The 15685-nt window shown below is 38.3% G+C and overlaps 2 protein-coding genes across 4 annotated transcripts in view; one reads left to right on the forward strand and one right to left on the reverse strand.

Annotated features, from left to right (window-relative positions):
- TMOD1 (tropomodulin 1) overlaps window positions 1–10422 on the forward strand; it is a 136200-nt gene extending 125778 nt beyond the window's left edge. For both annotated transcript variants that reach the window (XM_027859020.1, XM_027859021.1), the window contains exon 10: window positions 8687–10422. In XM_027859020.1, the coding sequence (XP_027714821.1) occupies window positions 8687–8751 (65 nt within the window). In that variant the 3' untranslated portion in view covers window positions 8752–10422. The remainder of the gene's footprint in view (window positions 1–8686) is intronic.
- A 95-nt stretch (window positions 10423–10517) lies between these two features.
- The window catches only part of TSTD2 (thiosulfate sulfurtransferase like domain containing 2), a 35057-nt gene continuing 29889 nt past the window's right edge, over window positions 10518–15685 (reverse strand). Inside the window, exon 10 of one of the 2 annotated variants that reach the window (XM_027859017.1) lies at window positions 10518–14471. In XM_027859017.1, the coding sequence (XP_027714818.1) occupies window positions 14239–14471 (233 nt within the window). In that variant the 3' untranslated portion in view covers window positions 10518–14238. The remainder of the gene's footprint in view (window positions 14472–15685) is intronic. The other variant, XM_027859019.1, reaches the window with a different exon arrangement.

Here is a 15685-nt window from a genome sequence, read left to right on the forward strand (position 1 = left end):
TTTGATTAGATTTGAAAGCCACCTGGCAAATACATCCTTACCTCTCCTCTCTTAGCCTTTCTTCATCCTAGGCCAGGAACGTGTCCTTCTGAAATTTTTAAACTGTAGTTTAGAAGTCTGATTTCATTGTCAAAAATGAACTTTTTCACCAGCTATTTGGTTCCCAAGTTCATTTTTCTCTTCTGAATCCCTTGCCTTTGATGTACTACTGTGAGGAAAACAGAGTTTTCATTTCTATGATCTTTCCTTTCTAGCCCAACACTTCATAGTCATGGGCAATTCTAGGCTCCTTTTGGTGGTTTTCCTTTTGCTTATGTGAATCACCACAGATAGGAAGTTGTTGTACATTTTGATAAATCTTGGGAGATTCTCCAAAGTGTTTCGGCTAACTACCCCAACTAGACAAAAGACCTCTCTGTTGTTGTTAGCAGGTAAACAAATAGCTGCCTCAGTTCCCCTAAGAAATGCAACATCTACCACTACTAATCTTCTCTTGTTCTTTTGACCTATAATGATGTCTTACCCTATAGCTCCTGTGGTTCCACTGTACCATTTTCAGGACAAGCTGTTCCCTCCTCCTTAGATCACATAACAACCTCTTCATGAAGATCCTCCAATCTCCTATAGACCTCTAGTTGTGCAGCTGTCCTTTTTCCTTCCCTTTATGCTCTGTGTAACACTTTTTTTTTTAACCTTTCCAGCTTTTAATTTTTTTGTTTCTGTTTTAAATAATATTTTATTTTTCCAATTATATGCAAAGATAATTTTTAACATTCTTTTTTTAAATAAAATTTTGAGTTCCAAATTTCATCCCTCCCCCTTCCTAAGATGGTAAGCAATTTGATGTAGGTTATGTATATGCTGATGTTTCTATGTAAGTCATGTTGTGAAAGAAGAAACAGAACAAAATATTTTAAAAATATGAAAAAAGTAAATTGAACATAGTATGCTTCAATCTGCATTCAGACTCCACCAGTTCTTTCTCTGGATGTGGATAGCATTTTTCATCATGAGTCCTTTGGAACTGTCTTGGGTCAGTGTCTTGCTGAGAATAGTTAGGTCAATCACAGTTGATCTTCTTTGTGTAACACTCTTACACTCACCAACATTCTGACAAAGATCAAGTCCTGTACCTTAACTGTCCTCCTTTTTCTTCCCACCAAAACCTCACTTAGGTTTTCTTTAGGAGAATATCTTTCTTCCTAACAACCTGGAATTTGGAGAAACTTTGTTGGGGTCTTTCACCTCCCGGAGAGAGATCAACTTACACTAGGAACACAGATAACAGTCACTCACCTGTAGCAGAAATACAAATATTACACACTATGCAAGTCCCTGAACAATTTCCCTTGCTCTTTCAATACTAGTTGAAATTTTCAGCATTGGTTGTTTGTGTTTTGAACTTTATGGATATCCTCACCTTAACCTTAACTTTTTCCATCTCCCTCTTAGCCCAGCACAAGTTTCTGCATCCGTTTCATCAATTTGCTATACTCGCTAGCCCCTCTATTGATTTGCTTTACTCTTCAGCTTTGGGTATTAGTTGGGTATAGACAGTTTGCTAATGGCTCTTTTCTTGGATTTTGTCATTTTTTTTTACCTTATGTTGCCAATTCTCTCTCCTTTTTCTTCTAGAATCTTGCTTCAGCTTGTGTTCCCTAATCCTGTCCTCCTTACATCCTCCTTTTATGTACTCTTTAATTCTTTTATATACTACTTAAAATACTTCTCTTTCAACCTAGAAGTAGAATTTTGGCCTGGAGATTTTTAAATTTTAATTTCACAAAATTTTCCCTGAATTTCACAATTTTTTCTCCCCAAATTCAACCTCTAACTCATTAGTCCAAATCAGTCATCTACACAATGTCCTTCTCTCTCTTCTTCTGCTTCCTCTCTTGCAGAAGTTAGAGGTAGAGGACTGAGGGCAATTCAATGCTCTTTCCACTATGCCTTAATTGCTGATGTGGAAACTTAATAAGGGGAATAGCACCTTGAAAATCGGTTTATGGAATGTCCCAGGGAAATGTGTGCAGCCGCACATTATGGTTTTCCATGTTTCTTTCATAAAACAAAACTTTAAAAATTGCTAAATGAATAAATTTCAAATTCAGAGTAGGTGTCAGATGATGTGGGAACCATGACCACACTGTGGCTTTAAAACAAATATTTGTCCCTTCCACTAAACTACTTATTTTGCCATAATAGGGGAAAATCCTAGGTCTGGTAGTTTATAAACTTCTTCCTTCAAAAGTGGAATTTAACTAGAAAATATTCATTTATTCTCATGATGAAAACTAAGATTAGGTGTAAATGCTAGTTTAAAGAAAGGGAAATGTATTTAAATATTTTCTTTGGAAATCTACGGGACTTAGACCAATGGCTCAACTCAGCTGGAGGGTTCCCAAATGTAGGCATGTTTGTTGCTATTCTATTCAGCATGTGACCCTTGGCAAGAGAGATGAGACTGTGGAGTTAAATTTTTCTAAGCCTGAAGTAGCAATAGACGTGTCACAGCTTTGACAAACAGATTCAGAATAACAGATGTTCAGGAATCAAATATGGATATCACTAGTAATCACGATTCAAATTTACATTACATTTTTTTTATTCCCAAACACAGCTAGTGTTTTAGAGGCTATATTGAATCCAGATCTTCTGACTCCAAGTCCAGTCCTATTTAAAAAACTGGACAATACACAGCAGCATCACAATTCTTGGGTTTCTGGATTCCAATTTTCCAAAAATCAGTATGTCTAAAAGATATTGGGGAATTTAATTTTCATTCTTTATTTAAATGATCAACAACTTTAGGGTTTTTGGATCTGATAATTTGCTCTATAAGCACATTTGTCAAGTTGTCTGGCAACACAGTATGACTTTAGACAAGTTCATACATACTCAATTCAGAATGATTAATTGTAACACAATTGTTTACCTACGTTGTTTCAATATGAAGGTGAGAAGAGGTGCAAAAATGGACTCCCTGAAAATCAGGTAATGAAAAAGTGAATCTCAGAAATATTCCTGAGTTGAAGGTTTGGTATGTTTTGAAAATATGATTGATTGGTTGCATGTTACTATCTTTTATATGAATAAAGCTTAAAAAGTTGATGAGCAAATGATAATTGCCCCACTCTTTCTAGTGTTCCGTAAGAGAATGGAATCAACATTACTATAAATTCCCATATTTTCTCTACTAGCATCATGGTAATATTACGCCTGTTGGTAAGGAATATCATTGATATAAAGAAGTCACTATCCAGGCTCTATTTTCAATATTCGTTTAAATTCTTATTCGTTCAGAGTTTGCCCTCTCTCTCCCTCCCTCCCTCCCCTTCCTCTTCCTCCTTCTTTTTCTCCCTCTCTCCCTCTCCTACTCTCCCCCTCTCTCCCTCTGTCTTCCTCTTCTTCTCCCCTCTCACTTTCCTCTCCATTCTCTCTCTCCTTTTCTTTTCCCCTTCCCCTAGCTGGGCAGATGAAATAAAGTCTGTACTTCCCCTCACAAAGGACATTTCCCTTGGGAGACATGAAATCAGCCAGTAGAACTCAGCAAGTAGAATGATCACCCTGCAGTATTTCAGCCTTTAAAAGCTGCTGCTCCCTGAGGAAGGATTTGAGGCACTGCAGTATCATTATCCCTTTTAGTATTTCTTCTTTTAATCTTTTGGTTGACCTAGACAAGTTAGCACAAGTGTTTGCTCCCAAAATGCAGTCACACACTTTTAACTGCTCTGTATGCAAGGGCCGACAGGGAGCAACCAGGCGCTATCCTGATGGACTATTTCCAGCAGTGATACTTCAGCTGCCTCTTGTGTTGTAACTATTTATAGCCACATTAACTGTGTTCCTTATTCCCTAAAAATCTATCAGCAAAGACCTCCCCACTAAAAAAAAAATCAAAATTAGAGCTACAAGTCTGAAAATTGTATCTCCATTGTGGAAAGGAAAAGTAACAAGTTTAGGGTTGAGAAATGTCCTTTTATATGAAGGTCATTAGTTCCCTCCAAAGGACACAAAGAATGTTTAGTAATGGCATCTTGCTCAGAACCCAGCTCTGCCATTTGTATCCTTCTATGATCTTAACAAAAAAAAAAAAAAAAAGGCGGGGGGAGAGGAGTGGAGGATAGGAGATATGAGTCATTGGAATGCACTACCAAGATAAAGTATGACATTTCTGTTAGAGAATTCTAAGAAAAGGGAAGTCAGATCTTTTTTTCTTTCTTTCTGGGATGGCATAAAAGCTGGGTGATGCTCTGAGGCATTCTGTGAATGTAAAAAATCCTTTGGTTTTCTGGAAAAGACAGTTCTTAGTTCCTGAACACCTTTCTTTCATTCACCCACTCTTCAGTCTTGGAAAAGGGGAGAATTTTAAGTCATTCACTGGGTTATAGCTATAAATTTGAGACAAAAGATGGCCTCACATACCATCACAAAAATATCAATCAGACGGGGAAGGCCTTCAAAGTTTCTGGCCAGAAGAGAAAACAAATAGAAAATATACAGTCATTCTAAGCCATCAAAAAAAAAAAAACCCTTTTGAAAATGAAGGATGAACAACAGCTCTAAATTTACAGTGCACTTATAAGCAACATATTAGAAGGTGTGCATATTTCAACATTTAAAACTAGAAGGGTGTTGTATTATTACCTAATGAAAATTGCTGATATATGATTACTAAGTTGATAATACAATGACGGTAGTATTTGTCATTTGGCGTTTATAGGACATCTTGAAACCATTAAGTCTTAGGTCACATTAACTGAAGCAGCGTTCAGAATGAGCAAAGTTATACTTTTGTGCTGGTTCAACCACATCTGAATGTGGTGCTCGGTATTAGGCATTACATATCAGGAAGGACATTGACAAACTGGGCTGTAATTCAGAGGAAGAAGATGGGCATGTGGAGAGGGCTTGATCGTATATCAGAGGAAGAACTAGGAATGTTCAAGCTAGAACAGGGAGTGCTTAACTGGGGAGATGATAGTTGTCTTTAAGTAACTGAAAGGCTGACATGTGAAAGAGTGATTAGATTTTTAATGGTTGGTCTCAAAAGCAAAACTTCAACCTGTATGTTGAAATTGCAGAGGCATATTTTAGTTGTAATTGGAAAAAGTTTTGTCCTAAGAGTTCACTAAAAGTTGAATGGTTTACTTTGGAAGGTAATTAGTTTCTCTTTACTGGGGACCTTCAGATATAAGCTGGATGACCACTTGCCCGGGATGTTGCTGATGGGGTGATTTATCATTAAGGTATGGCTTGGACTAGATGACTTCGCAGGTCCTTTCCAACTCTGAGGTCCTATGAGTCCATAATTATCAGTCTGAAAGACTTTCGTACTGGACAATACTATTCATGTGGGATGTGTATTTCAAAAGATTTGTAAATTAGTGAACTCCCTATTCAATCCCTTCACATTTTGGAAGACAGTTTTACCAGTTGTTGCAATTGTTCGATGAACCTCTCAGTACTTAGACTAGGCCAATCACTGGGTGACGGGGTCCATTTCCAGGTTTTTCCACTTTCATAGGACCTTGACCAAGCTTATGTTTTATTGCTATGGTCTTTGAGAGACCAGAGCTATCTGCATGCCACAAAAATGGGACAGGAAGCATCATGATGATCCTTATCTATTTTCTAGTTATTCATTCCAACCTTCACCTTCGAAATTCCCCAGGAATTTGTCTGTATTGTCCTTAGGGTGACACCTTGTTCTCTTGCTTTACCTCAGTTAAAGATTTGATCGTGTGGCCTGGCTTAAAATTCCCTACCTCCCTCAACAATATAAAAAGTATACTGAATATTTGTTCACACGACATCCTTGGGAAGTATAGAGCATTATAACAAAGTCCTTTGGATGAGGGCCAATATAAGTTTTCTTTATACCAATGAGTAGGTCATTTTTTTGTGTGATATGTAATAATGAGGGCAGATCCACTGAACTCCAGAAATTACAATCATTCAGTTGCTGTTTCATCCTTGCCCTAAGAGCTAGACCACACTTGAGTCCTGATGTTGATAATAACCTTTATTAGGTATCTGACATAACTCACCGCTTTTTCTCTGAGTACCAATATCTCATATCTATATAGCAAGATGCATGAAAAGGAGAGATTTCACTTGCATAGCTAGAGAAAAATAACTTATCTTATACTAGTGCTCCCAGGCATGATTTTTATGGGTCTCCTTGATCCTCTTACACCCCGTTGCAGAACAGCGGTGGCCAAAAGTTCTACATACTCATATTCGATTATAAATCCTTAGAGATAAACAGAAATGGAGTTTCTACCTTCTGTTATCCCTTTCCTTCAGGTGATTCTTTCAGGTGAATGTGTGGCAACTGATAGGTCTGTCAGGAGACTAGTACCAGCCCATGATAACAGGAATGGATTAAATATTAAATGTTTCAGGGGCCGTTAGGTGGCACAGTGAATAGAACACCAGCCCTGGAGTCAGGAGGACCTGAGTTCAAATCTGGCCTCAGACACTTGACACTTACTAGCTGGGTGACTCTGGGCAAGTCACTTAACCCCAATCGCCACACACACACACACACACACACACACACACAAATATTAAATGTTTCAAAGACTTTAAATCTGCTATGAAGACCAAATGAGGGATAAGTAAAAATTCTGAACCACATCCTCTTGTATTCATGAAAGTGAAAAAAACAAATAAAGAGCAAATTCAATCCACTCTCATGTTTGGGAAGGTCAAGATTTAAAAAAAAAACACAACAAAAACTATTGCGGGGGGCTATCTATCACAGATTCCTCTCCCTTGATACAACCTAGAATCAGTTTCTTTAAGGAGATCACTGCATATGAGATTTTTAAACAATCTTGTCAGCAGGTTATTTTACATGTAGTAAAACCCTATAGCAGACCGATGAATTGAGAATAAGAACTTCTTGACGTGGTGGTGTGTGTGTATATATATATATTATATATGTGTATATATATTTATATATACATGCAGAACTTTTATGTAGTGCTCAGTTTATCGCCTTGCACTGTGTTAATAAAGATCCGTCTTCATTGCCATCATCATTAAGACAGTCTCAGCCAAATGTATCGTGGCATTCCAGTACCTGCATGCCCTGTGGACGAGGTCTACCATCGTTTACCCACACCTGTGTGGTTTTTGCTTTTGGTACTTACTTAATAAGTTTTAAGTATTGAGCAGCAGCTGTCTCATTCGGTTTTTGTTGCAGCTCGTATGAATCGATCTGGTGGTCTCTGGCATAGCCTCTCAACTCTGGAACGGGAAGATGTCTAAGTATAGACAGATTTTTTTCCCCCGTTTGGCAATAGCTTACAATCTATGCTACACAGGCGGTGCCTCCTGCTGCCACCTATTGGTTCTACACAGATCTGTTTATATTCCTTTTTTCTTGTGGCTTTATCTTTCCTGCTCCTCACTCATCTGCAGACACTTAGGTACTTAAATATACTTTATCTAATCAGGTCTGTTACAGTCAAAGCTTTTGACGGTCATTCCATGAGCTAATGTCTTGGTTCTGCACCTTTCTGGCTACTGTCCTCCTATTTATGGCATTTATCTTCTTTAAATAATATGAATAATGTTTGAAGTTACATAGTATGGAGGAATAAATGATGTTGCTTAATTGTTATTCTAACAACTATTTTGTATATACACACATATGTACATACATACATTGTATTTATATGTACATATATATGTATGCTCTCTATGTATGTATACATATATATGTATACACATATATATAAATATAATAAAAATAGCAAGATTTCAGAAATTTTAAGAATGTTTTGACCATAATAACATCCTGGTCGACATTAAATAGAAATCCGTTGATATTTACTATAATAAAGAGATATTCAAACTCAGATATTTAGTAGCTTCAATAGGTGAGGAAGAAGTAGTGAAGTGAGCCATGTCACATATTGGCCGTTCACATACACCTTAGGCCATGTCACACACGGGCTGTTCACACACCATGGACCATGTTACAGACTGGCTGTTCACACACCTTAGTCATGTCATACATTGGCTGTTCACACACTATAGGCCACGTCATACACTGGCTATTCACACACCATAGGCCATGTCTTACACTGGCTGTTCACACACCATGGGCCAGGTTAGACAGGCTGTTCACACACAGTAGGTCATGTCACACACTGGCTGTTCACACACCACGGGCCATGTTATAGACAGGCTGTTCACACATAGTAGGTCATGTCATACACTGGTTGTTCACACACCATAGGCTACGTCATACACTGGCTGTTCACACAATATGGGCCATGTCATACACTGGCTATTCACACACTGTGGGCCATGTTAGACAGGCTGTTCACGTACTGTGGGCCATGTGACACACTGGCTATTCAGAGGCACATTATAGACAGGCTTTTCACAGGCATCTGTTTAGGAATCACTTGTGACAAGATCTCCACTTCACAAGTGCTCCATCTGAAACAACTTTACAAAATCTGAGAGATGCTTAGTCCACTAAGCACCATAAAAAAAAAAAGACCTTTGGCCATTAATGTAAAAGAAAGTACTCTTTTTTTTGCTTATCAGAGTTAAACACACTGAGGGTTAAAGTGATTAGCTGTTGCCTGTACCGCATGAACGTATACATGCATGCACAGTGACTCCTGTGGCTTATCTGTGTCTAATTTCTGTTCCTTTCCAGTGAGGAAGAGGAGGCTGGCAGACTTGACTGGGCCCATTATTCCCAAGTGCCGAAGTGGCGTGTAGTTTGTGGAGCTGGAGACTATGCCTTTAAATAGGACATCTGCTGAGAGTTTGTGCTGTATGGGAGAACCTATAGAAAAAACAAAACAAAAACACCTGCACAGTGTATTTTTTGTGGTTCAGTTCTGTATTGCATCTTTATGCACTAAATGTTTTTAAGTTAACTAGTGGTTATAGTAGAAGATTTTACAAAATGTGGTTAATGTGAAGTTTTCTTTAGTCATAGAAATTCAAGATGGTTATTTTTAAAAAACCTGCTGATTTCATGGAAGAATACATAATAGTACCAAAGCAATTTAACTCCACAATAATGTTTATATTCTTTTCCTGGGTGGTGTTTGGGGTACATTTAGGTTGTGTTATGCATGAACAAACAGCAAACTGTCCCACGGATTTTAGAAGCATTATAAAATACTTTATTTTAAAACTTGATCTCAAATCTCTAGCAAATATAACAGTTTGATAGTCATTGTTATGATTCTTTTTAATTTTAAGAATTTAATTTCAGAATTGCACTCAACAAGCGGAAGAGCTCACAAACATGGAGAGTTTCTAATTCCTCTAGAAAGGCAGGAGCGGTAAGGCCACAGATTCTTAACAGCAGTCACAGTTATTGAAAAACACAAAACAAAACAAAGAGGTTTTTTGAGTGCTGGGAAGTGATTTTGGAAATCCATATTATAAGGTTCAGTCTCCAAATCTGCCGCTTTATTTCTCAACCCCAATTCTTCTTTAATTTTTCTTTAATAAAAACAACTTTTATGCATTTACTAATTAACATTTAAGTTAGAAAGGATTTCCCCCCTTTATTAAATGTCAGTTTTATGATAGAGAGGAAAACCTGTAGACAAATAAAGTACTATTTGAAAATATTCTTTACATTATGTAACACTGAAGGCTAGATGGATAAACAAAAAGTGGAATGATATGATAGACAACCTAGGGATAAACATCCACAGATTTTATATTTGTTATTATGGTAGGAAAGCTTATAGACAACCCACATCTAACCTTTTCTTTATCTAAACAATGACCACTTGATCTGATTCCAGGTATAAAGTTAAATTTTGAAAGACAATACCATCCTTTAGGTCTAGATATGTAAAAAATGGAAAACAAGAAGAACCTAGCTAAACTATATAACAACATGTGGGCTAACTGGGAACAACATTTCTGAATGTCTGCTGGTTTTGTCACATTGTGCATCTCTAGGGATCAAGCAAAAATGGTTCTTAAACCTCCTAGTCCCATCTGATAGAAATAATGCAAAGCCCAAAAGACCTTGTGCCTTTTAATATGCCATAGTGCCAACTAAACTAATATTTTTATTGCCTTTGGAAAGACTTACAATTTGTGATTTAGTAACTCTTAAGATAAGAGCATGCCAAAAAAAGCTGAAGAGTTCAGAATGGCTTACAGAATTCTGAGAAAATGGAGGGGTTATTTTTGTTTCAGTGGCTTTTGAAGAAAAATACTTTATATATTTATATATATTTGTATTAATTTATCTATAGTACAAGGTCATAATAGATGGAGTCAGAGTATTATCGTTATGGGAAGAATGTATATTGAGCCTCAAAACACGGCCCAGAAAGAGCACCATTCTGCAGGGAATTGTTGAAACCACTCTGAATCACTGTAAGCTACAATGTAACATTAAATCAGTTGGTCTTACGATTGTTCTGTGTGTTGTGGAGGACTCTGTCCACGAAATAAGTCTTGGCATTTGTCTTTTGGAACAAAATTTGAGGAAAAGAATATACAGCCAATCTGAAACTTCTCAACAAACTCCCTTAAAATGCAAGTTGTGTTTACATACTCTGCAAAGATACCCAATTTCTTGAGTTCTTGAACAGTTCATGCAAGATTCTACCACAGAACTAACATTGTGCAAAGGCTGCAGTTAACATTATCCTGCACCACCCAAAATCATCCATATCCCCACTCGGTTAGGGCTCTATCATGTCTTTACAGCTCGCAAAGTAGCAAAGCAGGAAGGGACTTAGAGATTATTTAGTCCAATCTCCTCATTTTACAGAAGAGGAGACCAAGGCCTAGGAAAGGGAAATGGGTTGCTTAAGATTATGCAGTATTATTACAAAACTGGAACCTGAATCCCAGTCTATGAGACCCCTATCCAGTGATCTTTCTGCTATATATAATACATAGATTCTTTGAGACATCAATTGTAACATCAGAGTATTAGCTGCCACTCATGTGCTTTCAAATTTCATGTAGACTTGGAAGCTAAGCAAGAGAGGAGACACATTTACTATTTTTTACATCCTAAGATGGTAATGTGGCACCCGTTATGACTTTCTAGGTGGATAGACATAGTTGAAAAGATCAGAGTTGGACTTGCGTGTTGTCCCTTCCATGGGAAGGGGCAGAGGTCACAGAAAGAACACTGGCTTAGGCTTAGGACTCAGAAGACCCAAGGCGCTGCCACTAATTTATTGGGTAACCCCGGGCAAACATTTCACCCCTCTCTGTACCTCAGTTTCCTCACCTATAAAATGAGGATAATACTAAATGTCCTACTTACCTCAGGTTGGTTTTGAGGTTCAAAAGACGTATGGAAATGCTCCAAAAAGTGCACACCACCAGATAAATACAAATTATTACTATCAATATCAAGCATATATTTACTTGTTTTGTTGACAAGTCAGAGAAGTACCAGAGAAGAACCTTAAGATCTCGAACTTATTTATAAGGCTTACCTACCTCTAATCAGAGACAATGGTTGTTTTGATTAATATATAGGAACATCTCACTTGTAGAGTCTCATAATATCATACAAAAATCATACATTTATCAAACAGATACACTTTGGAGTGATTTTAACCTTACAGAACGACTCTCTGCTTTACTAAATGATTCACTACAGCTTGTTTATATAAGAAGCTCCCCTACTGTATTAAAACAGAAGTCAATTTACACAAATTTGATTCACATACTTTCAGTCCAGCAGAGTTTTGTTTTTTTGGCAGCCTACCTATTATCCCAGTAGCTGCTTCTGCATTAGGCCTGTTCCTCTTGCCTGGAACTCCCTAGCCCACCCCCATGTCCAGCACCTTCCATGTTGGAAACTTTCCTGCCTGTGATCCAAGGTGGAAAGTTAATAAGGTGAGACCCTGCCTGTATCTTTAAAACACCTTCCTCATATCTGTAACCCTGATGTATGAAGTGACAACAGCCAAGACGAATGGTGATACGTCATCACTAACTCCCCTTCGCTGCCATGGCTTGAAGACCATCACCTCTAAGGATTTAGTGACACCTCCAGCTATGTCCTCATCCTGTTTTGGAGGAGCCATCTGCTCCTATGGCTCAGGTGTGGGTGCTGCCCTAGTGTTGCTCTGGCTTCCAGTCTTCAGGGTCTCCATGGGGCCAAATAAAGGCCAACTACTTTCTGTAAGAGAGCTGAGGCCTAATTCTACTGCAAGGCCTTGTTTAAGGCCCCAAAGGGACTAGAAGAGGAACACAAAAATATGTAAAGCAAAGTATATCGATACTGAAAACTATAGTTATTAAAATAATTTTCTAAGTAATAAAGTCTTCCACGTGATTATGGATTTATGACTCTCTGGAATTCTGGTCTAACAACTAGCACAAAAGGACTGCTACATATAAAGCAGAAAAACTGGATACTTTTAGTTAATTTTATAGGTTAGCAAGGGTAGAAATGCCAGCTTGGTTCTACTCCTACAACTTGCTGAGTATCTTTAAAATTCCGAACTGGACTTCTTCACTGAAGGCCACGTGCCACTACTTACTTCAAGCAGGGTGGCATTTCAATATTAAAATGACCAAATGATATCCCTAAGTATATTTCTTATCTCAGTCCTTGAAAAGCAGTCTTTGTAGTCTGGTTGGAGGCAAGGGGTTCCAAATGGTTAATTCCTTCTGTTACTCACTATCAATCCAGTTAGTGAGTACCAACTATGTGCATGCCATGGTTTGAGATTCTAAGATAATACTGAACTTTATATAAATGCAAATTATTTAGTTTTATACGATTTAGGCTTACCGCAGCAGAGCTAATAGAATGGAAACTAATCCCTCAAGGTGTTGCTTGGGCATGAAAAGATTTAGTCACATGGGCAATTTTCCTGTTATACTAGAATAGGGCACTTATTCCTTTTGTTACCTATAAATTTTCCAAAATTTACAGTAATGAATATGCCAGGAATTACTAATTGAAGACGATTTTGCAAGTGCATTTCAATAGCAATTAAAGTTAATATAATAGATATATGTTCCTGAAAATACCATGAAATAATGTAAATCAAATCTTACATGCCCACTGCTGTACATTCATTAGGGGTGGAATATTCTAAGAGTTGCTGAGGAGAAACACAGAGCCCAGGAGTTAAATATCAAACTCATAATGCTAGTGTCAGTGATTTGAACCCTGCCTTATTTTCCAGGTAGAAAATAGTCAGGCAAACCTTTCAGCCCAAGGAACTGCCCTCAGGCTGTACAAATTACACAGTACACTACAGTTTGAGGAATACTTTGTATGGTCAGAGAACTACCTTCTTACCCCCCCATCTCATGCTACAGTAGTTCCACCACGGCTTTCTATCTTGAGATGTTTCTACAAAGTAAAGGAAATATCTGGGAGCTTATGGTAGAAGAAGAAATGACTAAGAAGAATGGAATTTGCAGGCCAGATCCTAAAGGTTTCTTATTTCTAAAAAGTTAGCAGCAGTGATGACAGTAACAGCAGCAGAAGTATTTGTTTTACCTTTACCAAGCTATCAGGTTAGCAAGGATCCAATGTAAAAAGCCAAAGCTGATGTACTGACTGAACATTCTCAAAGTGGTAGTTTGAGACCCCAAATTGCAAATGCAAATGACATACTTCTAGGACATTCTCACAGCTCTAGTTTGTGAAACTAAAATGGCAAAAAATTTCTTAGAACATTTTTAAATAAATATTTGTCATTGTTCATTAAATTCATAAGATTGAAATTACATGTTGACTTTGCTACAATTTTAAGAGAGTAACAATAGAGGCCTGCATATTGTGTGCTTTCAGTTCTATGGAGAAAGCACATTCCTTTACTGCAGGACTGTCAAAGACATGCTCCTGATGCGCTTCATCTTGGCCAAGTGATATCACTATGCTTCCCACACATCAATTTCAGCCCTTTCTGTCTCCAAATGGTCAGATAAGACCTTAGCCTAATTATATCAGCACTGCTCCCTCATTCCCACCAGTCTTAAATCCAATCCAAAGATGATGTGATATAAGTCGCAAGTGGGACACAACTCTCTTGTTGTGTCTAACAGCCTACTGTACACACACCATTACTCTACTGTGCCTTCATGACCTTCTCTGAGAGGTGGGTCTATAACCCTGACACTCATAATTGACACTGTGAATCACATACGGAAAATGTTGATGATATGCTTAACATAAGCAGTGGCATAACTGCACTAAAGTTGGTAACTTGCCTATTTACACCATCCAGTAAGTCCTAATTACTGTGAAAGTTCAACTGGTATACGAGGCCTTTTCAGTGTACAATCACATTCTTCTTTAAAACTCTTCTCAGTGGGACTTGAAATTAGCTTGGCTCCTTTACCCTGGCAAGTGAGACAACATGCTGTAAACCCTTTGTCTTGGCATTCTGAACAGGACAAGACGAGTTGACGGCAACGTGAGGTAGAACATAGTTTATACTGGTCCCACTGGGCTCCACAATAGGTACATTCTGGGAAGGGAAGAAAAGCAGGTGTTAAACATGCAAAGCAGTACCCTTTTATCTCTCCCCAAAACTACACAAAATACAACCTAATGAATGCACTGTTTGTGTCCACTGAATGCTGAAGTCTCTCATCTTTTAAGAGAGATCTTCTGTTTCTCAGCTTTGTCCTTTTGCTTCCTGAATTCTATCCTTTTTCCAAAAGGTACCACAGAAAAGAAACAGGTCTTAGCTCACTTTCCTTTTACATCCAGATTTCTCAAACGGGTATGCTATGTGTTACTACTATTTTTTTTTTAATCACTGGATCAAAGAGTACACAGCAGAGCATATGGGGTAAGAAGAATGCAAAGGTAGGAGGGGGCTAGGTTATGAAGGACTCAATGCCAGGCAGAGCATTTTGTATTTGCTTTTTTCACTTCCTCCGTGGTCACCTTTTCTCTTTTGGCCATTCCAGGCCACAGAATTTCAAATCATAGGGTCACTGATTTAGAGCCAGAAGGGGCCTCAAAGGCCATTTAAGGCCAGCCCATACCTGAACGGGAATCAATCCCCTTGAGGACAGAGCCAACAATTGGCCACCCAGCTTCTCTGAAGGTGAGCCCCCCACTGCTGCCTCCCACCCTGAGTCACTCGTCTTTCTATCTGCACATACAAGGACAATCACTCCTCTTTTCCAGGGCACGCTCTCTCCCTCTCTCTTGGACACATGGATATTCACTGACCACTGCCTTTAGGCTTATGATCTTCCCCTCAAACCCACTGCTCTGTCTAAATATCACTGTGAAGATCAAGCTGTTCTTTGTCAGTCCTCCAGACGGGCCATCTTGGGCACCTTTTGCTCCTCACTACCCTGCCCAATTGTTCACCCACACTCTACCAACATTTCCTTTGCAGTGTGACTTAGATTCATCCCCTCTGATTTACCTCCCTTATTTAGGGCCCATGCCCTAAACATCCATTCATATCCCATATAACTTGAAGGAGTCATATTAGACTCCTGTTCCAAGCTTCCTAACCTGAATGCCTTTAACATATCCCTTCCTAAGCAATGGTACACAAAAAGATAGGAACTACATTCCTAATTTGTATCATATCACCAGCTTCATCAGAAACTTACAGTGGCTCCTTTTGCCTCTTGAGTGAAATTCATAATTACCATATATTTTTAAAGCCTGCTTAATGACCACCCTTCTCTACCTCCCACTCATCTGAATTTCACT

This window comes from Vombatus ursinus, unplaced genomic scaffold (assembly GCF_900497805.2).
Source record: "Vombatus ursinus unplaced genomic scaffold, bare-nosed wombat genome assembly UNPS02014158.1, whole genome shotgun sequence".
NCBI lineage: Eukaryota > Metazoa > Chordata > Mammalia > Diprotodontia > Vombatidae > Vombatus > Vombatus ursinus.